The sequence below is a fragment of the Lygodium microphyllum genome, chromosome 22, assembly GCF_053477565.2.
Source record: "Lygodium microphyllum isolate KBCC chromosome 22, Lygodium_microphyllum_v1.1.10, whole genome shotgun sequence".
Lineage (NCBI taxonomy): Eukaryota > Viridiplantae > Streptophyta > Polypodiopsida > Schizaeales > Lygodiaceae > Lygodium > Lygodium microphyllum.
The window spans coordinates 72465446-72491168 of NC_141156.1; the positions used below are offsets into that span (position 1 = coordinate 72465446).

General features: G+C 43.1%; 1 protein-coding gene across 1 annotated transcript in view; it reads left to right on the top strand.

Annotated features, from left to right (window-relative positions):
- LOC148017283 (uncharacterized) overlaps nucleotides 1-18703 on the top strand; it is a 61997-nt gene extending 43294 nt beyond the window's left edge. The window contains exon 3 of the mRNA XM_087662780.1: nucleotides 16668-18703. Within this exon, the coding sequence (XP_087518906.1) occupies nucleotides 16668-17564 (897 nt within the window). The 3' untranslated portion in view covers nucleotides 17565-18703. The remainder of the gene's footprint in view (nucleotides 1-16667) is intronic.
- The last annotated feature ends 7020 nt before the right edge of the window (nucleotides 18704-25723 follow it).

Below are 25723 nucleotides of genomic sequence, written 5' to 3' on the forward strand. Positions count from 1 at the left end.
CACCTACAAAGCATACTACCATCACACAAGTGGGCTGGTGCAAATGCAATATTATCTCCACCTAATTTGCCTAAAATAAGGACTACACACATGAGAATGAATGACAAATGGAGAAAGTGACAAAGCTCCCAAATTCCTCAACTAACTAAGACTAAGCAAGGATGTTGAGATATCGAGCTCCACTCGTGATACGCCAGGGTGACCGTTGTGTATTTATGTCACCGACTTGTCAGTTGCAGACGCGGTTGGTACACCGCCCATGAATAATAGCTATATGATAGCTATCCTTATCTACTCTAGTTCGTGGCTCAGTTAGTATGCCACCTTAGTTAGTTGAGTTTGGTTTGAGACCCATATATAGGGTTCTTCTATTTCTTTGTACTTGAGTTCTTTTGGCTTACACAACTAAGAAGAGGAAAACTGTTTTCAGCCTCCACCCTTGTGTGTATTCCCTCATTGTGCAAGCAAGAAAGCTTCAAGTGAGACTCCTTCCTTCTCTCCCACAATCTTGACATGGTATCAGAGCCTTGTTCGTGGTAAGGAGCTCAAGAAAGCAAGCCAAGCTTGCGGTGTTCTGGTAAGAGGAGCAGTGTTGCTTTCATTTTCTGTTTTGGGAGCAGATCTCTGCAGGTAGCACAGCTGGAAATTGCAAGAGTGCATTGTCTCAGGTTGAGACGCCCTTCGCGGTGAAGCAAGATGGCAGTATATGCTGCGGGATAGGGCTTTAGCCCTTGGCGACCTTGTTTTTTTGATTTGAGGCCATTTCGGGGCTTGTTTTGCAGACGGAAGTTTTCTGCACGCACTCAGGAAAAGGCTCAGTTTTATGCCGTGCAGCCACTGTTCTACAGGTCGGTGAAAAGTTACTATAGAAATCGCATCGTATGCTTGTGCGCAGACATTGGGAGTTTCAGAATTATCCTTGGTTCCTGTTTATGCAAAATCGTCACTAGGAAGTGACTGTGTGGTCAAATACCACTTTCGTCAGTTTTGCAGATTTTTCCTTGTGAGGGTGAAGCTGTGTTTTTTGCAGTGACATAATTTTTTGCAGTGTTCTGTAATGGCATCTGATTCTCTTTCACAGATTGTCACTGAAAAGCTTGACAAGAACAACTTCCAAGCATGGAAGTTTAGAATGACGAATTTCCTTATGGGAAAAGGATATTGGGAATTTGTTGCAGGAAATGAAGAAGAACCAGTTCTTCCTGATGTTCCCAATCAACAGCAAATGCAGGCATTTAAATCATGGCATGAGAGAGTCAGGAAAGTTATGTATTGGCTGTCTATCAGTATTTCAGACTCTATGATTGTGCATATTCAGGATGCAAGTACGCCAAAGGAGGCATGGGATACTTTGTCAAAAATGTATAGCACAAATACTCAAGCCAGGAAAATGCAGCTCAAGCAAGAGTTGCATAATGTGCAAAGAGAAAATATGAGCATCAATGACTACCACATGAAGGTGAAGAAGATTGCAGATGCACTTGCTTCCATTGGGTCGCCAGTGGAAGATGATGATTTAGTTTCTGTGACCTTGAATGGTCTAGGAAAGGATTATGCGCAGTTTCGGACATCCATTTCCGTCCGTGAAAGATTTCCTGATTTTGAGGAGTTGATTGCTCTTCTAATTTCTGAGGAGCAGAGAAATGGTGGTGCATCTTCTTCAGGAGGAACTTCAAAAGAAGCTGTCTTCTACTCAAATGCTGGAAGAGGTAGAGGCAGAGGTAGAGGAGGCCGATTTGGAGGCCGTGGTAGAAATCAGAATATGCAGCAAACTCAAAAAAACCAGTCCTATGGAGGAGGACGTGGTAACTCTAGAGGCAGGGGGAGCCAAAGAGGTTGTGGTGGATGGCAAAGAGGCCAAAATGCAAACAGTAATGTTGAATGCTACTATTGTGGTAAAATGGGTCATATGGCTAAAGACTGCTACAAAAAGCAGAATGACATCATGAATGGAAAACTGCAACAAGGAAATTATGCATCTTCTAGTAGACAGGGTGATGATAGAAATGAGCATCTGTTTATGGTGCAGCACATGAACAATTCTGTGACAAGTGCAGAAGAAAGCAACGATGTATGGTATGTTGACTCAGGTGCGTCAAACCACATGACAGGTCATGCAGAATGGATGGAGGATGCAAGGAAAATGGAAAAACCAGGATTTGTGGAGACTGGTGATGATACTGCACATCCTATTGTGCAGATTGGAAAAATTCCTTTGTCTATGCAGGATGGAAAAAAGAAATACCTCTCTGATGTATTTCATGTTCCGAATATCACCAAGAATCTGGTTTCTGTTGGTCAAATGGTTGAGCAGGGCTTGCAGGTCAGATTTAATCCTCATGGATGCTTTGTTGAGGATATGAAAAATAAAGGTCACTTGATAGCAAAAGGAAAGAAGAAGGCAGAATGTTTACATTGGATGCAGACATGTCTGAATTGAGTGCAGCAATGTTTGCACATGGGACCGGTGTAGTTGCAGATATTGATATCTGGCATAAACGCATTGGTCATGTTAATGTACAACGACTTAAATCAATGCAGGCCCAAAATATTGTTGCAGGATTGCCAAAATTCAAGGTTGCAGAAATGCATAAGGTATGTGAAGCTTGTCAGTTTGGAAAACAGGCAAGGAAACCATTTCCTAGACATGTTCAAGAGAGTGAGAAGCCATTGGAATTAATCCACTCTGATGTGTGGACTACTAAAGCTGCATCTCTTAGAGGCTGTCTTTATTTTGTTAGTTTTATTGATGACTATAGCAGAAAAGTTTGGGTGTATTTTATGAAAAAGAAAAGTGAAGTTTTTGGGCATTTCAAAACCCTTAAAGCTATGGCTGAAAAAGAAACAGGTCTTCAAATAAAATGCCTAAGGTCAGATGGAGGGGGAGAGTACCTCTCAAATGAGTTTGCAAAGTTCTTGCAGGAGCATGGCATAAAGCAGCAATATTCATGCAGTTATATCCCACAACAAAATGGAATTGCAGAAAGGAAAAACAGGCATATTGGAGAGGTATCTCGTGCCATGCTCAATGAAAAAGACTTGTCAGATTTTTATTGGGCTGAAGCAGTTGCTACAGCAGTCTACATAATGAACAGGACTCCCACTGCAGCAATACATGGAATGACTCCAGAGGAGAGGTATACTGGTAGGAAACCAGATATTTCTCATTTGAAAATTTTTGGTTGCATTGCCTATGTACATGTGCCAAATGAGCTGAGATCCAAGTTGGACCCAAAAGCTGAGAAGTGCATCTTTATTGGTTACTCTCTGCAGCAAAAAGGGTATAGATGCTATAACCCTTCTACTCGTAAGTTTACAGTGAGCAGAGATGTTGTTTTTGATGAGATGAGTAGCTGGTATAAACCAGTAAATGTGATTGATGATGTAGATGCACAAAATGGTAATGCTGCACAGAATTCACAGCAGCAGTCACAAAATATTAGTGGACCTGGAGCGTCCTCTAGCAGTGGTTCACATTCTTCGCCATGGACAGGCAGATTGAGATCAGGAGAATCTTCTCAAAGCAATGCAGATAGTGGTATGCATGTATCACGAAAAGGAAAATAGAAGGTTGATCAGCCCATGTTTGATGTGAATGCAGGTCACTCTTATGTGGATGGTGAATCCAGTGGCTTAGAACAGAGCATTGATGATGAGTTGGGTATCCCTTCTATTGTTACACCTGGAGTAAGGAAGACCAGGGATGTTTTGAGAGCACCTGGGAGTGAACCTACTTTGCGCAGGTCTACGAGAGCTAGGTATCCTGTGGATAGGCTGAAATATGATGGATTTACAGCCATTCACTATGCATATATGGTCAAAGTGATACAGAAACCAGAATCCACATCTTTTGAGCAAGCCATGGGAAGAGAAAAATGGGAGAAAGCCATGGATGAAGAAATGGATGCCTTGGAAGCAAATGCTACATGGGAGTTAGTACCTTTGCCTAAAGGTAAGAATGCAATTGGCTGTAAGTGGGTTTATAAGGTGAAGCACAATGCAGATGGTTCTGTGAACAGATACAAGGCAAGATTAGTAGTCAAGGGGTATGCACAAACATATGGCATTGACTATGAAGAAACATTCAGTCCAGTTGCAAGGATGACAACTGTAAGAGCAGTCATTGCTATGGCTGCATCAAAGGGATGGTCTTTACATCAGATGGATGTAAAGAATGCCTTCTTGCATGGTGATTTGCAAGAAGAGGTCTATATGGAGCAGCCACCAGGTTATGTGCATGCTGTTCATCCTGAGTTTGTTTGCAGGTTGAAGAAAGCCTTGTATGGCTTGAAGCAAGCACCTAGAGCATGGTCTGACAAGATAGGACAGTATCTTGTCACTATTGGCTTTCAGATTTCCAAGGCAGATTTCTCACTTTATGTGAGAAAAACAGAGAAAAGTATTATGCTACTTGTCATTTATGTTGATGATTTGATTATGACAGGTGACAGTGATGAAGATATCCTTCATGTGAAAATGCTATTGAAGCAGAAGTTTGAGATGAAGGATTTGGGAGAGCTGCGTTATTTCTTGGGCATTGAGGTGATTAGATCACCAAGTGGGATACAGCTCTTGCAGAGGCAGTATGGATTGGACATGCTGTCCAAATATGGGATGACAGGCTGTAAGCCTATTTCAGTTCCTTTGGAGCAGAATGTGAAGCTGAGCACAGATGCAGGTGAGCTTTTAGAAGACCCTACTATGTACAGACGCATAGTAGGAAGTTTGATTTATATGACTATTACCAGGCCAGATTTGAGCTATGTTGTTGGATTGGTAAGTCAGTTTATGCAGGCTCCAAGGAAACCACATTTGGATGCGGCTAGACGCATACTCAGGTATGTGAAGTCCACATTGCAGTATGGACTATTTTATGAGACTGGGGTTCAGATACAGTTGCATGGATACACTGATGCTGATTGGGCTGGTAGTATTTCTGATAGACGATCTACCAGTGGATATGTGTTCTCTTTTGGGAGTGCTGCAGTCACTTGGAGCAGCAAGAAACAGCCTACAGTTGCCTTGTCGAGCACAGAGGCTGAGTACAGGGGTGCAGCAATGGCTGCATGTGAGGTAGCTTGGTTGCATAAGCTACTTTATGATATGCATCAGTCTACAGATGGACCAGTTGTCATTTATTGTGACAACATGAGTAGTATACACTTGGCAAATAACCCAGTCTATCATGCTAGAACAAAGCACATTGAGGTGCATTATCACTATGTGCGAGAGAGGGTTTTACTAGGTCTTATTGATCTAGTTTATGTCAGCACAGAGGATCAGGTAGCTGACATATTCACGAAGGCATTGGGCGCAGAGAAGCTACGCAAGTTCAGAGACCTGCTTGGTGTGCAGGAATTGGGATTGAGCTCGAGGGGGAGTGTTGAGATATCGAGCTCCACTCGTGATACGCCATGGTGACCGTTGTGTATTTATGTCACCGACTTGTCAGTTGCAGACGCGGTTGGTACACCGCCCATGAATAATAGCTATATGATAGCTATCCTTATCTACTCTAGTTCGTGGCTCAGTTAGTATGCCACCTTAGTTAGTTGAGTTTGGTTTGAGACCCATATATAGGGTTCTTCTATTTCTTTGTACTTGAGTTCTTTTGGCTTACACAACTAAGAAGAGGAAAACTGTTTTCAGCCTCCACCCTTGTGTGTATTCCCCCATTGTGCAAGCAAGAAAGCTTCAAGTGAGACTCCTTCCTTTTCTCCCACAATCTTGACAAAGGACTCCCCCTTAGTAAGTGAAGATACATCCTCCTCATCTGAAGAAAGCTCCCCAATTGACAGTTGTGCATTCCCAAAAAGGTGAGGGGAGGCAAAGGGGGTAGGGATACTCTCTGAAGGAGTAGAGGAACCCATTAGCAGTGGTAGGGAAGCTAGAGTAGGAGGAGAACAAGGGGGTGGTGGAGAGTGAGGGGGAGGGGGAGAGGGAGGGGGGAGGACCGATAATGGAGGGGTGTGGAGAGGTAACCTAGGGGGAAGGAGAGGTATAGAGGGCGGGGGAGGGGCAATTGATGATGAAGAATCACTTGCACTTGAACCGTCAATTGAATCCTCCAAGGTCACAGCCTCGTCAAAGATCACATCCCTACTCACCTCAATCTTCCGTGTTGTAGGATCATAGAGTCGATATCCCTTTGTGGTAGTGATGTACCCCATGAAGAGGAGCTTTCTCAACTTAGAGTCAAGCTTGGTCTTTCTCTTCTTCTTGTCCACATCAACAAATGCATCACACCCAAAGATGCGAAGTGAGACACATAAAGCTTTCGTCCAAATAAAGCCTCATATGGAGTCATGTCCTACAAAGCTGAGATAGGAGAATGGTTAAGGATGTGAACCGCAGTCGCCACCACCTCACCCCACAGGAAATGAGGTAATCCTCGATGCTCCAACATCGATCGGGCCATCTCCAATATGGTCCGATTCACACACTCCATCACAACATTCTCGAATTGTATGTTCGGATGGGTATACTACATCCCAATACCGTGAGATCCCTACAAAACTTAGAAAAGAGGTGAGAAGTCAACTCTTTCCACCATGATCGGCTCGAACGCCACAAACTTTGAAGGTCGTCTGCTTCTCAACAAACACCTTCCACTCATAGAAACCGGAATACACCTCGCTCTTGTACTCCAAGATGTATGACCACACATAACGACTGAAGTTGTTAGCAATCAACATCAAGTAATTAGCCTTCCCAAGGGAGGCCATTCCCATAGGTCCGCAAAGGTCGGTGTGAACCAACTTGAGTGGTGTAGAAGCCCTCCAAGTGGCAACCTAAGGATGTGGTTGCCGATGATACTTGCCCCTCAAGCAGCTTTGACAAAGGGTGTGAACATGAGGGAAATCTCGAAATCCCTCCACCATCTTCCTCCAAAAAGCTCACCGGATCGCATCCTTGTTCAAATGACCATACCAAGCATGCCAAAGTAGCCCTAGCTCGTGGGAAGACCTCTCGACTAAGGTTGTGAGTGTATAAAGCCCACCCTCTTGTGTGCATGTCCAAAGAGCTACGCCTGTAGATTCATCCTCCACTGTAACTACATCTCTAGTGAAGACCACACATATACCTAGCTCAGCAAACAAACAAAAAGTTAAAGCCCAACTTAGATACATAAAGAACTTTGGCAGATGAAGACTGCCCGTCTAGTAATAGGGGAATGGTCCCTACTCTACGAACTGGAATCATAGAGTTGTCACCAATGGTGACAATGCCCCCTCTGGAACTCAAGTCCTAAAGCCAATCCTATCAAAAGGTCATATGAGAAGAAGCTCCACTATCCACGAGCCAGGGCTTCTCTTAAGTGAAAGAAGCAAGGGTTGTCTCTGTGAGAGTGCGCAACGGAAGAAGAACACGAACACAGAGGAGGAGAGAGAGAAAGCAGAAAATGAAGGAAGAAAATCTGCACTGACTGTAATGAATGCTGAATATACCAAAGTGGACTGATCAGTCCCTGCACGCAGCCCGGAGCGTCAGTGAGGGCACCAGAACACACTGGAAGCAATGGCAGCACCAATGCCGGAGTGGGAGAGGAGGGAGTGTGTGTTGAATCTGCAGAATAATGTATGAGAGAATGACCGGGGGGGCTGCTATAAATAGCCCCAAACCAGCCAAAACTTGCCGACCTGGCTGAAACTCGCCGACCTGCCCAAATATGGGCCGACTGCACACAAAAAAGGGCCCATTTTGGGCTGAGTGCCACCCGAGAAGGGAATGCAGACTAAATCAGCAAACACAACTGACAGAGCTCCTCTGTCTCCTGCCGGACTCTGGCAGGAGCTCACAACCAGGAGATGACAGACTGAGAATGAAAATAGAGCAGGCTAACACCCCCTCTCAGATCCTGGGAGGGTCTGAAGACCTAACAACCTTATGTAATGGAGCAAAGAAGCCTGAGGCAAAGGCTTCGTGAAGAGATCAGCCGCATTGTCCGCCGTGGGACAATAGACCACCGCCAGCTCCGAATCCACGATCCACTCTCGAACATAGTGATACTGAACCTCAATGTGCTTCGTGCGAGCACGAAACACCGGGTTCTTTGCCAGAGCAAGAGCACTCTGGTTGTCCATGCGAAGCTTCGTAGGTCCTGTCTGGGAAAAGCCAATCTCCGCCAGCAAGCGATGGAGCCAAACTGCCTCCATAGCGGTTGAACATAGGGCCCGATACTCAGCCTCTGTAGAAGAAAGTGCCACAGTAGGCTACTTCTTGCTGCTCCAAGAGACAGCACCAGATCCAAGGGTGAAAGCATAACCTGCAGTGGATCGTTGCGAATCCACATCACCTGCCCAATCAGAATCACTCCATCCAGAAAGGGTGATCCCATCTCCATACATGATCCTGTAGGATCGAACCCCCGGTAAATACCGAAGAACACGCAAGGCTGCCCTCCAGTGATCCTATGTAGGAGTCTTCATAAAAGAAGACAACAAAGTCACCACAAAAGAGATATCCGGCCGAGTGTGAATCAGCCAGATGAGAGAGCCTACAAGGCACCTGTAACGAGTGGCATCTGTAAGGGGGATTCCATCTGCCAAAAGCTTGGACTCAGGGTCCATGGGGCAAGAAATAGGCCAACACTCGGCCATACCAAACTCCGAAAGAAGCTCGGAGATGTACTTGTGCTGCGAGATAAAGATGCCCTGTGCCATCTGATAGATCTCCAGTCCTAGAAAGAAGTGAAGGATCCCTAGATCCGTCATGTCGAACTCTTGCCGAAGAATGGACCGAGTATGCTCCACCTGCTGAGTGTTGCTCCCTGTAATGATAAGATCATCTACATATAAAATAAGGAAAACACAAAGAGAACCCACAACCCGAAAGTAGAGGTTGGGATCATGATCGGAGCGTTGAAAGCCACTCTGTAGAAAGAAGCAGTCAATCCTCTGGTACCAAGCACGAGGAGCCTGCTTCAGGCCATAAAGGGCCTTCCGCAGCTTGTAGGCATGATCCTCCTTCCCCTGCATAAGAAAACCAGGAGGCTGTGAAACATAGATCTCCTCCTCAAGGACGCCATTCAGAAAAGCTGACTTGACGTCCATCTGATAAACAGGACAACGGTGGTGAGCTGCAAGAGCCAAAATAACTCGACTGGTAGACATCCGAGCTGTAGGAGCAAAAGTCTCGAAGTAGTCCAATCCTGCGCGCTGTGCAAAACCCTTGGCAACAAGCCTAGCCTTATGCTTGTCCAAGGAGCCATCTGTAAGATACTTGGTCTTAAAGACCCATTTCACACCTATCACCTTCCATTTCTTGGGACGCAGTACAAGCTCCCAAGTATGGTTCCGCTCGATGGAATCGAGCTTTGCTTGCATAGCCTGTCGCCAGATATCCTGTGCAAGAGCCTCCTCCACAGTGGAAGGCTCGGAATCCTGAAGAATCTGAGACATAAGATCATAGTTCACACATAGTGAACTATCCTGCTGGGCCTATAAGCGGGCTGATCTGCGTGGACCTGTAGAAGAAGCAAGAAAGTGAGTAACACCTAAATCCTGCATGAGCCGGCGATACCATAAAGGAATCCTGAGAGACTCCTCCTGTTGCGAGGGAGACCGAGTAGTCTCCGGAACCTACAAAGCACCTGTGTCTGCGAGGGACTCCCCCTCACCAAGTGAAGGTAGATCCGCCTCATCGAAAGAAGGCTCCCCAGCTGATGGTTGTGTATCCCGAGGAGACTCCGGAGGAGAGTCTGAAGGGGTGGAAGAACTCGTAGAAGAAGAAGTCACATCCGCCAAAGGGGGAGGGGAAGCCGTAGTAGGAGGAGGAATGGGAGGGGGAGAAGGCGATGACAAAGGAGGGGTGCTAAGGGGTATCCTGGAAGGAAGAGAAGGTAGAGAAGGTGGGGGATGGTCTGTCGATGTCGAAGAAGCACCTGTAATAGAACCATCAATCGGATCCTTAGAGGCCGAACCCTCATCAAAGATCACATCCTGCTCACCTCAATCTTCCATGTCGTCGGGTCGTAGAGCCGATATCCCTTCGTGGTCGTGCTATAGCCCACGAAGATAAGCTTTCTCGACTTAGAGTCGAGCTTCGTCTTCCTCTTCTTCTTGTCCATATGGACAAAAGCATCACACCCAAAGATGCGAAAGTGCGACACGGAAGGCTTCTTCCCAAAGAAAGCCTCATAAGGAGTCGTGTCCTGTAAAGCCGAAGTCGGAGAGCGGTTGCGAATATGCACCGCTGTAGCCACCGCCTCACCCCAAAGGAAATGAGGAAGACTCCTATGCTCTAGAATAGATCGGGCCATCTCCATCATGGTCCGATTCGCACGCTCCACCACACCATTCTCTGATGGTGTGTTCGGATGGGAATACTCCACCCGAATGCCGTGATCCCTGCAAAACTGAGAGAAAAGGTGAGAAGTGAACTCGCCACCGTGATCAGCTTGAACGCCACGAACTTTGGAAGTTGTTTGTGTCTCCACAAATACCTTCCACTCGCAGAAACGGGAGTACGCCTCGCTCTTGTACTCCAAGAAATAAGGCCACACATAACGACTGAAGTCGTCCACAATCAGCATCAAATACTTGGCCTTCCCAAGGGAGGCCGTGCCCATAGGTCCGCAAAGGTCGGTGTGAACCAACTCAAGCGGAGAAGTAGCCCTCCTAGAGGCAACCTGAGGGTGAGGCTGCTTATGCTGCTTGCCCCTCAAGCAGCTAGGGCACAAAGTGTAAAGAGGAGGGAAATCTGGAAGTCCCTCCACCATCTTCCTCCGAGAAGCCCGCCGAATAGAATCAAGGTTCAAATGACCATACAGAGCATGCCAAAGCAGCCCAAGTGCGTGGGAAGCCCTCGCAACCAAGGCTATGAGCTTATAAAGCCCACCATCCTATGTACCTGTCCAAAGAGCATCACCTGTAGAAGCATCCTCCACTGTGACTGCATCTTGTGTAAAAATGACTCAAGTACCTAGCTGAGTAAGACCATGCACAGACAATAGGTTAAAGCCCAAATCAGGTACATAGAGAACTTTGGCGGAAGAAGACCGCCTATCAGAAAACATAGGTAGAGTCCCCACGCCTCGAACAGGAACTGTAGAATTGTCACCAATGGTGACAGTGCCCCCTCTGGAACGAAGATCCTGAAGCCAATCCTGTCTGAAGGTCATATGTGAAGATGCTCCGCTGTCCACAAGCCAAGGCTTCTCCTGAGTGGTAGAAGCTAAGGCTGTATCCTCCTCAACAAAAACATGTACAAATGCAGACTCTATCGTGGCGGGGGCCGCCTTCGAGTCCTTCTCCTTGGGCTTCAAATGGGGGTACTTTTGCCAACACTTCTCCTCGAGATGAGTACCCTTCCCACAGTGGGGGCACTTGGGCTTCTTCTCCTTCGCATCCTTCTTGTCCTTGGCCTTCTCCTTCTGTTGCTTCTTCTTGCCGCCACCTGTACCTGTAGTAAAAGCCTTGGTGGAGCCACTGGCACCCACCTCTTTGAGTCGCTCGTCATGCTCCAAGACAAGCGGGGAAAGTTCCTCCCATAGGAGTTTCTCGCGAGTCCTCCAGGTGATGAGGCTGGTGTAGAAGACATCATAGCGGGGTGATGGCAGCTGAGTCAACAGAATCATCGCCATATCCTCGGACGATATCACACGACCAAGAGAGGCTAGCTCACCTCGCATGTCCTCCATCTTCGTGATGTGCTCCTTCATGGAAGAAGGATCATCAAGACTGAGCATCCGCAACTTCTTCTCCAAGGAAATCTTGTGGGCAAACGTCTTGTGTTGATACAAAGACGCAAGGTTCTTCCACACTTTTGCTGCGGTCTTTAACCTGTGAACATGTACAAGAACCGAATCATGTAAACTCATAAAAAGAAAGGAACGGACTCGAGAGTTGAGCCTATCCTACAAGGTTGCACGGTCCATAGAGGCTCCATCTGACGAATCCACGGGAGGACGGTCGATGGGCGAAGAAACAAGCTCCCATAGGTCGAATGTATCGAGGATGCACTCCACCTTGCACGACCAGAGGGAGTAGTTGGAACCATCCAACTTATCTTCCTTCGGAAAGGAAGGGAGAATCGGCACCTAAATAGAGGGAATCAAAGAAGGCATCCGCACATCTGAAGCAGTCTTCACGGAAGGCACCTTCACGGTAGATGGAACCCTCTGAGATGCATGGACTGAAGAGGGACGAGTGCGAGGAGTCTCCTCCCGACGTCGAAACTCCTGATAATCCCGCTTCCGCTCAGAGGAATGATGAGAAAGGAGCTCATCCTCTGAGTTGTAAAAGCCTGAAAACTGGTAAGACATCTTCCAATCTGCAAAATACCAAACACCAAAGAAAACTGTGCCGAAGCCGAAGTATGACCAACAGTATGATCACCAACCACCAAAACGCAAGCTGTGATAGCCTACAAACACCTGGAGCTGCAAAACGCAAAGTTAGCTGATGAAGATCACCAGAACAGAAACCGCCAGCACCAAAACGCAGCCTGGGAGTGGGTCACTAGCAGGAGATGAGCCGCCAGGAGTGGAAACGACCACCAGATCAGGAAAACGCAGCCTGATGATATGTCATCCAGCTGAAGGAGAGGCCGCCTGATGGTAAACGCAAGCAGGAGGGGTCGTTTGATGACGTGGCAGCCTCGGGAGTAGTCGTCTGCAGCAAACGCAAGAAGAATGGCCACCTAGAGGGGCCGCCTGGGCAGTTGGAGATGAGGCAATAGCAACAGAAGAGGGGTGAGGTATCTCTCCACAAGGTTAGGTCCTCCGTGCTCTCAGTCAGGCTCTGATACCATGTGAGAGTGCGCAACGGAAGAAGAACACGAACACAGAGGAGGAGAGAGAGAAAGCAGAAAATGAAGGAAGAAAATCTGCACTGACTGTAATGAATGCTGAATACACCAAAGTGGACTGATCAGTCCCTGCACGCAGCCCGGAGCGTCAGTGAGGGCACCAGAACACACTGGAAGCAATGGCAGCACCAATGCCGGAGTGGGAGAGGAGGGAGTGTGTGTTGAATCTGCAGAATAATGTATGAGAGAATGACTGGGGGGGGGGGGGTGCTATAAATAGCCCCAAACCAGCCAAAACTAGCCGACCTGGCTGAAACTCGCCGACCTGCCCAAATATGGCCCGACTACACACAAAAAAGGGCCCATTTTGGGTTGAGTGCCACCCGAGAAGGGAATGCAGACTAAATCAGCAAACACAAAACTGACAGACCTCCTCTGTCTCCTGCCAGACTTTGGCAGGAGTTCACAACCAGGAGATGACAGACTGAGAATGAAAATAGAGCAGGCTAACAGTCTCCTGCTCGACAAAGACATGCATGAAGACAAACTCTATCATGATAGGTGCGGCCTTCAAATCCTTCTCCTTTGACTTCAAATGGGGGTACTTCTACTGGCACTTCTCGAGATGAGTGCCCTTCTCACAATGTGGGCACTTGGGCTTCTTCTCCTTCTTGTTCTTCTTGTCCTCCTACTTCTTATCCTTGGCCTTCTTTTTCTTTTTCTTCCCACCATTAGTACCTACAGTAAAAGCCTTGGAGTCAGAACCACTAGCCCCTACCTCTCTAAGTCACTCATCATGCTCCAAGATAAGCGGTGAAATCTCCTTCCATAAGAGCCTCTCACAGGTCCTTGATGTGATGAGACTGGTATAGAAAACATCGAACCTAGGAGATGGCAACTACATCAACAGGATCATAGCCATATCCTCAAAGAATATTATCTGTCCAAGAGAGACAAGCTCACCTCTCATGTCCTCCATCTTGATGATGTGCTCCTTCATAGAAGGAGAGTTGTCAAGACTGAGCATTCACAACTTCTCAAGGGAAATCTTGTGGACAAAGGTCTTGTGCTCATACAAAGGCAAAAGCTTGTGCCACACCTCCATTATTGCGGTCTTCAACCTGCGAATATGAACTAGGACAAAGTCCTAAACACTCGTAAAAAGAAAGGATTGGGCTCAAGACTTGAGCTGATCCCACAAGGCAACATGGTCTAACAAGGTACCATCAACTGGATCCCCTTGCAGACGGGAAATAGGCTCAAAAATGAGCTCCCAAAGATCAAAGGTGTCAAGGATGCACTCCATCTTGCAAAACCACAATGAGTAGTTGGCACCGTGGAGTTTATCTTCTTTGGGTAAGGAAGAAAGAACAGAAACCTAAATAGAGGGTATCAAAGAAGGCATCTTCACATTAGATGGAGCCTTCCTTTCAGATGGGACCCATTGTGAAAGGTGAGCAAAAGATGGATGGGTTCTCGGAGACTCCACCCATCGAAACTCCCTATAATCATGTCTCCGCTCAGAAGAGTGTTGAGACAAAAGCTCCTTGTCTGAGTCATCAAAGCCTTGAAACTAATGGTAAGACATCTTCCAAATCTGCGATCACCTAGAATACTGGATTTTGATGGAAATAGTGCGGAGGTCAAACAACAAATTGCTACAAGAGGTGTAGATAGGCCGTCTGCACAAGAAAAGACTGGCACCTACAAGATAGAGGGTGTTGCAGTCTCCAAAAGAGGAAAATTGGCTGCAAAAGCTGACATGGCAGCAATAAATGCTGCCACCTGGGGTATAGAAGCTACCGCATTGACCAATTAGTTGACGATTTAGCACCAAGGAGGATTGCCTCTACCAAAAACCTCCAAAAATGGCTGCATTTGCAGCAAACGCAAGGTGTTGGGCCTATGTTTGATGGCTATGTATGCTCCTTTGCAATAGATCTCATCTGTGTGCTCTCACTTAGGCAATGATAGGATATCAAAGTGCACAATGGAAGAAGGAACACGAACATGGAGAGAGAAGGAGAGAGAAAGCAAAAAATGAAGAAAAAAACACTGCATTGACTGAAGATGAATGCTGAATACAATGATGTGGACTATTCAGTCCCTGTATGCAGCCCGAGGCATCAATGAGGGCACCAAAGCAGGCTGAGATCAGTACCAAGTCAAAGAGTGTCTCGAAGCCAGAATGTACTAAAATCTACAAGAAAAAGTGATCAATCAAGTGTGGATTGTGGCTATATATAGCTAAATACTTTTAAAACTGGCCGATTGATAAAAAGGCCTCTAAATTTAGCGGACTTGCTAAAGTAGGCAATATGACTACAATAAATGCAATCTGACTGCACATAAAAAATGGGAACATAATGACAAAATATCCCAAGCAATCATGGAGGAAGTAGACATTGTCAAGGGGTGAAATTCAACTGACTGACAAGAAATGCACAAGAAATGTGCCTAAAATGGAGGAAATGTATAGAAACGCACACTAAACTATCAGAGCTTCAATGTCTTCATCAGACTTTGACAAGAGCTCACAACCAAGAGATGAAAAACTAACATGACTAAATATGGCAAGCTAACAAATCTAAGGGCTGTCCTGGGGTATCTTTAGACGAGTGGACAACGAGATCAAGTGTTGTGGCTACATGCCATGTTTGATCAATGCAATATTGTTCCACTAGCTGAAGAGCATATTTCTATTAAGACACAAAAATACAACCCTCAAAACAAACTATCTTCATTCCCAAGAAACAAGACAACAAATCAAGGTCTGCCATCTCAAAAGTAGCACAAAGCTTGGCCTTAATTTCCGCTATGGTAGCAGAATCTAAGCCAATAATCAACAAATTGTCTACATAAAGCAAGATATAGCTAACCTCTTCTACCGCCTAGGCAGTCCATGTGTCGCCTGCAGCGCGTGTGACCTGCTGGGGCTTGGTCCGATTGCTACCTGCTGGTCCACTGCTACCTGCTACTTACCGGTCGACTGCTACCTGTTGGCTTCGGGAAGTGTGCACAACCTATGCTCTGATACCAGTTTGATGGGCAATTTTCTGGGCTGAGATTGAATGCACAGAGAGTTGAGAGCAGTAGAGAGGAAGAGTGAGCATGACACTTGATGTTCGGTACAAAGACTAGTGTACCACTTTTAGGTTTTGAATATATATTAAGTACAAGTGAAGGGTGCATTCACACCCGAACACGGTAAAAGGCATGGTGAGCCTTTATTCCCAACATGGGCTGCATGCAGGGATTGATCGGTCTCCTTCCGGTTTCCTGTTTGTATCAGCATTCTTCCTTGTTCAGTCCAGATTTCATTCTTCTTTTCTTGCAGTTTCTCTTTGTTCCTTTGTCTCTATGTTTCTGTTCCTTTTTGTTGCACACTCTCACACGCTCTATGTTTCTGTTCCTTTTTGTTGCACACTCTCACACTCTCACACGTTCAGCAACAAAGTCTTGTGCTAAATAACTTTTTGTTCTAGGAGCTCAATATCTTAGTGATTGCTTAAATTGGGGTTTGCACATGGGAGAGACCTTTTATGTGCTTCCATTTCTGTCTGCATCCTTGGGATATGTCTAGTGTATTGGTTAACATGAGCAAGGGACATCCATGTGTCTAGTTGGTTATATTGTTCAATCATGGTGTCCAGAGGCATTTGGTTATCTGCTGTCCTGTCTAAACATGCAACTGTCCACGTGCTATATATCTGAGTCTAGTTTCAGATTTTGGTAGGGTGGAGCTTCTTCATTAATACTTCTTTATGAGACCTCCATCACAGCATGTGTTTGAGGAAGACTAGTACTGTTTTCAATCAGATTAACTTTAACTGGATATATGGATTTTGCTAGCCTGTTGTCAGAAACTTTACCAGTTCAGACTCTTGGGTCATATCTGATTGTCTGACCTGAAACAGATCTATAAAGTGCATGTTGAGTCATCAGAAGATGCATCTGAGAATATCAAGTTTGTGACTTCTATTCCTGAACCTTGTAGAAGAAAACGCAATCCTTGTGTGGCAGAAGAGGTGGGTAGAAAGTTTCAATTGCAAGGGGCTGACAAATCTGGTCCATCATCTTCAATCATGAAAGTTCACACCGAAATTTCAAGTCGAGACTCTGATGAATTTGTGAACAGGATGCCAGAAGGCAGGGAAGCTTCTATGTACTCCAATAAAATAGAAAGACAAGCCAGATCTGGATTGGATATTCAGAATCCTTTAGCAGGGCCAGTTGAGGGCATCAAATCAAACCAAAACTCGGAATTCTGTGCAAAGAAAGTACCTCAAAAAAGAGTTTCTGGAATACATTTTGAGAAAAATAGCGAATGTGTATCAAAGAGGTCTTTTGTCAGGTCAAACTTCTTGGATTCTGAAACTGTACCATCAGACACACAAAGACAAGGTGAAACTGTTGCAGAAGCAAGCAATAAGCCAATATCAAAGTGGGCAACATTCTTAGGAGATGTGGACCTGCAGCTTGGAAGAGAGAAACAGGAAAGCCCTATGTCAAAATGGGAGAAATTTGGGACTCCTGGAGAAGCATCCAGTCAGGTGCAACCAAAGCAGGCAGTCACAAAAGGAAAGAGCAAAAGTCAGATGGCAACATCAAAGTGGGAAGAATTCTTGTCCTTTGATGAGGAACCATTGTCCAGAATCAATCAACGTGAGGAGACTGCAAATATCTGGTCCATGAGAGCTGCTAGCAGTTTGCAAAGCTTACCTGGATCAATTAAAACGAAGCTAGATGAGCTAATAGATACAGAGATTCCAGCAGAATCAGTTGATGAAGAGGTTCATCCGCTCTTTATGTAACTGAAAATAACTGTGGGGTATAAAGAGTTTGTGATGTTGTAGACATCCATCTTGAAGCTGGCAGGTGGCATGGCTGCTGCCATTACTTTTGGGAATCAGTATGAATGGCTTCTTTGTATCATCTTCACTCACAGAAGCTGTTGCCCAATCTAATCTCAAGTTATCAGTTGATGACTCCTTATCTCTGATCATGTGGGTACTGAGTGATTTTCTTGTTCCATTTTGTCTCATAGAAGCAGTTTGACTGATGGACAGGCTCAAAAGTAGTGCCATGATGACATTATATGCCCTTTTTATTGTTTTGGGGTGCTTCCATGGACCATGAGAGTTACTGCAAATGGTAGATCATCTGAAGCTTTTCCTCTTTTTACATCAATTTGTCCTGTGGCACCTCTTTTCTTTGCAAGTAGGGTTGTTTGGCTTGGATAGCCATAAAGGAAGAAAATAGTATTGGTATAGTAAAAGGGCTTAGATTTCCTACTAATTGTCGATGACATGATGGCCTTGTGCATAAGAATGATCAAGGTATTACATAACTCAGAAGGCTGCCCGTGCATTGCTCATATTGTCATCAAGACCATTTGAGGCCGTTATGATTTTCAATCTTGAACAAATGTAATTGCAATGTTTTTAATCAGACAGCTTTCTTTAGACTGGATGTCAGCTTCACTGAAAAAGAATGATACTCATCATTATCTGGAGGGGATGGACATGTCCTCTTAGAGCCATTTGGTAAGAAATCTGATTGCTTATTCTGGGAAACATGGTAAGGCAAGCCCTTGGGCTTTTTTCAAGCACCCTCACATATTTTCCCAGCCAACGAGAAGTTTCTAAAATTGCTGTTCAACTTATCTTGCCACGCTTCAAGAGGTTTCGGATGCTTCTATAAAGGCTGAAGGAAAGTTTGTCAAGCTCATGCTAAACTCAAACTTAAGCTGGGCCTCCACAACAAAATGGACCATAAAACTCTTATACCGGTGTTCACTCTTTAGGGACATTTAGCCACTCAAAATGGAGGAAACATTCTTTTATTTGCACCTGTAAGTTTAATATCATGCTTTCTACTCTTCTTACATTGTACTATTCAAAACTTGTGAAGATCCATAAAATGGCTTTGACCTTGTACAAGGCATGTAAACTCTAACACATCATTTATCCCCAAGCACACATGCTAATGGATGATGCACGCTACAATTGATTTGATGGGCAGATAACAGTCCCCTTGACCCACCTCAAATTATCTCTTATCATTCTATCCCTTATCATTCTAGCCATCATTCTCAATAAGCACACCCCCACAAAGCCATGGAAGATTGTGATTATACATATGGCAACAGTCCACCAGCAATCTGCAAATTATACACAACGTGAGGGTGATTGCCAATTCATTTTAGTTTTTCTTTCTTGAACTGGATAATGCAAGGAGGCAATGCTGAACAGGTAGTTGCACTTCTCCAACTATGTGAAGCGAGAAGCCTGTCATGAAGCAAGAGATTGTAGTTTTAACGGATACTTCTATCAAGAGACTTTTCGATGTGAAAGACAGTCTTGAAGCTCAACTGCCTATTATAAAGAGAATACTTATAGCTTTATTCATAAGATCACATGCTTGCAACTTAGTGACATGAACCCAAGTAGGCCACCCAAGATGTCCTGACACATACCCAAGTTGATGACACTAACCCAAGTAGGCCACCCAAGAGGTGTTACCTCGAATGCTGCATCGAACTGCTCACAAGGGCCTTGCTAACTGCTCTATCTAATAAGAGATTGCTTTGATTGGCCCTAACTTGCACAAACGTACCTTACTTACCCAAGCGTACAGTCTTCTAACTTATCCCAATGAAGTGGTGGAATACTCGTTAGCTTCCTTAAACCAACGAACTGGTCAATCTAGTATCTACCAAGGTCGTTAGGGAAAGAAAAGGTACTTTAAAGAACACACAGTATATCTAATTGAACGGTTTCGGCATTGACATACCCAAACTGATTTGATGGCTGTAACAACCGATAGGGTGTAGCACTCTCGGTACACCCAAGATACTTCAGTGCACTGAGCAGTTAGTGCAAGAATATCCCGATATTTATGAGAAACTTAATATTTCTGGATTTAAAAGGGGCAGAATAAGGTACGCATCTCTTCTGGAATCCTAAGCAATGATACGAGTGAAGACATAGGCTACCATTTGATGCATCCATGGCTAATCCACAAAACTTGACCAGTTGATTCTGCTGCTTTGCAATTAGTCAGCTCCTTTGGAATGATCGACCAGTGCAGCCTACTTTGGAGGCTGCTATCTCCTATGAAACCAGGCTTTCCATTGGCATCTGCCTATTCAATGCAAAGCGCTTACATTCTATATAGCAAAGAGTTTATAGAGGGCATATGCGCCGAAGTTGCTAAGATGATGGATGCACGATGGGAGTTGGTAACCATGTCCTAGCTTGTAATAGCCTTACTTCATCTTCATCATTCTATTTCATGCACATAGACCAAAACCTCGAGTCTCTTTTCCCTTGAAATAGTTGTGTGCCCATAGAAGCAAAATGGAGAAATTGAGAGTGGAGTTTGCATTTGCATTTAAATACCATAGAGTTGTAAGATTTGAATGCCACTATCTCCAACTTGGTGGTTCTATCCTCGAAGATGTGGACGTCTTGGAGTTCTATAGTTTTTGCCAATTTGAAGACAAGTACCAAGTGCTATGGTCTCAACCATGGTCCTATTTACTACTTGGTTTCCTTTCTTCTAAGGAAAGCCTTGACCAAGATCCTCTCCCTCAATCTTATGTATATACTCGTGATTGAGAATATCTACCCTCAAGGTGGTATATAAAAGACTTGGTTATTCCTTTATTTTCATGATATATTTTTATGCTTGCATTAGATACATGTACCAATCACAAATCCATGTGCAAAATTACTTCGTCCACATATGGATCAAAGTCAAAGGACGTTAAATTGTCTAGGATTCTTAATAGAGCGTTATTACCTTCAATATGAAGTAGAAAGAGTACTTTTAACAAACACACTTGTCATTTGATCTTTCCAACTAAGGCAACTTATTTGTAGGAATATGATACTCCCACTATTGCATGGAAGAATCTAGCAAGGCTATTTGAAGTAAACACAAATGTTAGAAAGCTACAACTCATGAATCAAGTGAAAACCTATCCATTAATGATTATGCCTTGAAGATCAAGAGTATTGTGAAAGCTCTTGGACATATCATTGTGGTAGTTGATGATGATGATGTTGTGTGTGTATGCTTAGGTGGACTTAGAGATGAATATAAGAGGTTTAAGTCATCTATGAATATGAGGGATGATATTTTTGATTTTGCAGACTTGATTTCTATGTTGATACTTGAGGAGAAGAATCTCGGCTTGGATTTCTCTTCTTCTCAAAGCAAGAACAATTCTAAACAAGTGTTTTACTCTATTAACATAGGTAGAGATCGTGGCAAAGGCCAAGATGGTGATTGGTTAAAGTTATGATGTATAATAAAACAGAGTGAGATAGTCTCAAGGAAGGGGGAGTCAAAGACACTAAGTTGTAAATTTTAATAGGCAATAGAATTCTAGTGATAATAGGGAGTGCCGACATTATGCTTAGAAAGGCCATACTTCTAAAAACCGCTTAAAATAGAAAGCTAAAATAAAAAATAAAAAAAGGAACAAGGTAATTATACATCTAGTAATAACAGAAACAACGATGACAAAAGCAAATAATTATTTGTTATGCATCACTTTATAAATACTATGATTGCTAATGGTTCATCAAATAATAATGTATAGTATATAGACTCAGTTGCCTCTAACCACATGACTTCTCATCAAGAGTGGTTTAGAGAAATGTGTAGTCTAGAGTCTCCAAGCAATGTGGAGACAAGGAATGATGCAACTCGGCCCATTACTCATGTTGAAAATGTTCATTTGAGTATGCATGGTGGTAAAACTAAGTACTTGGTTGATGTGCTATATATATCAAATATTACAAAAAATTCGGTTTCTATTGGTCAGATGGTAGAACAAGGATTGTAGTTTTGGTTTCACATTTGATGGTTGTATATAGAAGATCCTAAAAATGGTTGCAGGTTGATTGCAAAAGGAAAATGCATTGGCAGATTGTTTACTTTTAATGTATGTCTACCTGAAATGGATGCTTCCATGTTTGCACAATGTTTAGGGGGTTGTGATTTATATTGAAATTCCGTATAAGAGAATTAGTCATGTGAATGTGTAGCAATTAAAAGATATGCAATTAAATAGATTGTGGATGATTTGCCTAAGTTTAGAGTTGATGGGATGTATAAACTATGTGAGGTATGTCAATTTAGAAATTAAGCAAGGCATATATTTCCACATGAAAAGCATGTGTGCAAGAAGCCACTTAAATCGATACATTCTGATGTGTGGGATCCTACAAAGACTACAACTTTGAGTGGTTGTAAGTATTATGTTTCCTTCATTGATTATCATACTCACAAAGTATGGGTTCACTTTATACGTGAGAAAAGTGAGGCATTTACTCACTTTAAGAGCTTTATGGCTTTGGTTGAGAAGGATATATGGTTGCATATTAAAACCCTAAGATTGGATGGAGAAGGTGAATATTTCTCCAATGAGTTTTTTGGTTTTTTATAGAAAAATGGTATATAGAGACAATATACATATAAATATACTATGTAACAAAATAGAGTTGCCGAGTATAAAAACAAGTATATTGCAGAGATAACTCATGCATTGATATCAGAAAGAAACTTGTCTCATTACTACAAGGCTAAAGTAGTTGCTATTGCTATATACACTATGAATATGACACCCACTTTGCTATACATGGTATGACACCCTAAGAGAAGTTTATGTGTAGAAAGTCAAATCTATCCCATCTAAAAGTATTTGGATGTATTACTTATATACATATTCTTGATGAGTTGTGTAGTAAATTGGATCCCACATAAAAAAATGTGTATTTGTTGGATATTATTTTGAGCACAATATGGATTGCCACAAAATACTTATGTATTGATGTACTGCTTTGTTTGTAGAACACTAACCTAAGCCACTCCTTGCACAACAAATGGAGCATATAGATGACCTTTTCCATGATGCCCAAACTTGTTTTGGTGCATCCAATGAAAGCCTCTTTGAAATATATAATCTAGATATAATACACAGCAACACATTTATCACTCTTTCAACTTCCAAACAAAGAATGGTTTTAGTATCTCAAAGAATTTAAGTGATAGCATAATTCTAGGATAACTGTTGTTGAATCTTTTGTAAAGCTTAGCCTATCACATGAAAACAATCCAACTTAGAGCTCAAACTTTCACGATAAAACAAACCAAATATTTTGATGCGAACCCATGAATTCAGAATAATATCAAAATCTGGTACTATTTACAAAGTACCATATTTTGGTATTGTTCTTGCCAAATTGATACAAAGTACCAAACTAGTACGAAGTACCAAACTCGAACCGAGTACCAATTTGGTATTATAGAATACCAACTCCAATTCAAGGCAGGGAACCAAATCTATTGCAATACCACTTTTGGTATATTATAGAACCAATGCAACACAAAAAAGCAACAAATTTGGTACTATGCATACAATTTGACATTAGCAAGGTACTTTTGATACTATATGTAAGTTGTACTATTCATTTTAGCTTTATATTTGGTGCACATGCTTGGGTAGTATATAGGGTACAATAAAGTACCAAATATGTTGCAGTACCAAGTTTGGTACTTTATAGAACTAGTGCAATACATACAAGTACCAAATCAGGTACTGCACATTTACTTTAGTATCCCGTAAGGTACTTTTGGTACTGTATCACTCTTGCTATTCAAATTAGTTTCATATTTGGATCATATTGCATTGTTGGGTACTACTAGGGTACAATACAACACCAAATATGTTATAGTTTGGTATTGCACATACATTTTGTTACCAAAACTTGTACTATTGATGTTGTATGTAACCACTCTTGCCATCCAGTTGAGCTTCGAATTTGCTGCACTTGATAGTTGAGCTCTCATACCATGATTTGTTTCCTTGCTTCATTGCTCCCACTTCTTTTTTGCCCAATAGTTGTGGATATAAGCTTGATTAGAGAGAGGTTCATGGATTAAAGAAGGGGCACCAACTTTCATGGTAGTCATTGTTGATGTAGCTTGCTCTGAGTAGACAAAGGTGGAGGGGTTGATGTGAGGTTCCATGCTACGAGAGAGAGAGAGAGAGAGAGAGAGAGGGCTATAGTGTGCAGCAACTACAAAGACTGAGTGTGTGCAAAATAGGTTGAGCATTGCAACTCTCCTCACCCTCTAATGTTATTGAGGTCCCACCCTTTTGTTATGAAACATTTCAAAAGAGGTCACCTTTCCAACCCCCACGTGATTTAATTCTTTTTTGTCTCTCTTTTCAACCTTTACATCTTCTTTAAAAAACACTTGGCTTTACACACAAAAACCACCAATCCAATGCGGTGTCAAGGACACTCCTTTTTGTCTCACCAAGCCTTGCTTTCAACTAGTTACATGGACAAATGTTTTTATGAGAAATCTCAAGGTCACATCAATTGACCCAAAGGATGAAGAGCTAGTTGAACTTGCATATGTTACAGCCAACATAACGACAGAGAGAGAAGAGAGAAGATGTCACAGATGCTCTTAGAGATGAAGGCTTTGATTTCAGGATTGTACTGACAATAGATACTAGAAGCACATTGCTCATGTTCTTTATACTTCCATATTGCGAGGATGTTGAAAAATGTCCTACTTCTAAGAAGCTTCAAGTGGATAGCTAAGTGTAATATTGACTTTGATACTAAAAGAATACAATTGAGCCTCCCTAATATCAAGATTATTAATACTTTTAGTAAAGGGAATATTTTATTCCAAAGGAAAAGCAATCAAATTGCATCAAGATCAACCCATAGTCTTTGAAAGAGGGGGATAAACAAGTGCTTTAGGAGTAACTTAAACTGTAAGAGGCAAAGAGGAAACCTATAAGCTTCTTGAAAAAACAAAAAAGATCACTAAGTGGATGTGCCTATTGCCAATAATGGCAATGTAACAGCCTCTAGCTTGCCAAATAGACATAGAAAATGGCCCCACCAAAAAAATATAAAAGATGAAGAGCGTTTCACTATGGTTATCAATGAACAATGATCTTGATGCCATGCTCGATTCCCAAATCCCTCTTGCATGGTGAAGGACATTATTTTGGCAATCAATGGATTTAGTTACCTAGACTGGTTATGTTGACAATCAATAAATTTAGGTACCCATATCATCTCAATTGACCCCTCATGGAACATAGTTTGTTCCATTTCCAAAATTGGCAAAAGATGATTTCAAATCAAATAGTTTTGAATTAGCACCATGTGTGAAGCCAATTAAGGAGATGAAGAGTCTTTCCTCGATAATATCATTGTGAATCTTGAAGTCATGTGCAATGGCTATATTGAATCAGATATGACGAGTAGTTGGGTCTTGGGACAAAACTTTGGAAATCTTGATGCCATAATGTCTCTCAAACCCTCCTAGCCATTATCCCACTACAATAATTCTTGCTCTAAGAAGAACGCCCATGTTGTAGCAATTCGACCTCGGAGGTAATGAACCACCCCTACAATGCATCCTTGTACAATACTCAAGGCCTTAGGTTGTGTGATAGGAGTGAGCCTCAATTTGTGATGGGCCCAAACAATTGATTCAACGAGTTCTTGCTAGTATCCATGACCATTGAATAGAAACATTAAGCTAAAGGCCCAAACAAAATGGGCTCCTAAAAATAATATACCATATGTTGAGAGAGAAGAATCGTATGATTAGGAAATCATGCAACCATCCATTAATTGTTGTCAAACACTCGCGCGGAGTTTCCCCTGGTTATATGGTTAACTACTCCATGCTTACTTACATTACCCCCAAACATCGGATTGCATTTTCTAGCTAAAGTGGAATACTAGTTGTCAAAAGTCCCTTGGTTATCTATTAGAAGAAGTTACTAGAGCTACCCAAGATTATAGCACAATGTCCCATGATAGGTACCAACCCACATGAGAAACCAAATGTATCTAAGAAACCCACACTACCTGTTCAGATGTTTGCAATCACACCTACTTCAGTTTCTTTGTAAGGAGCA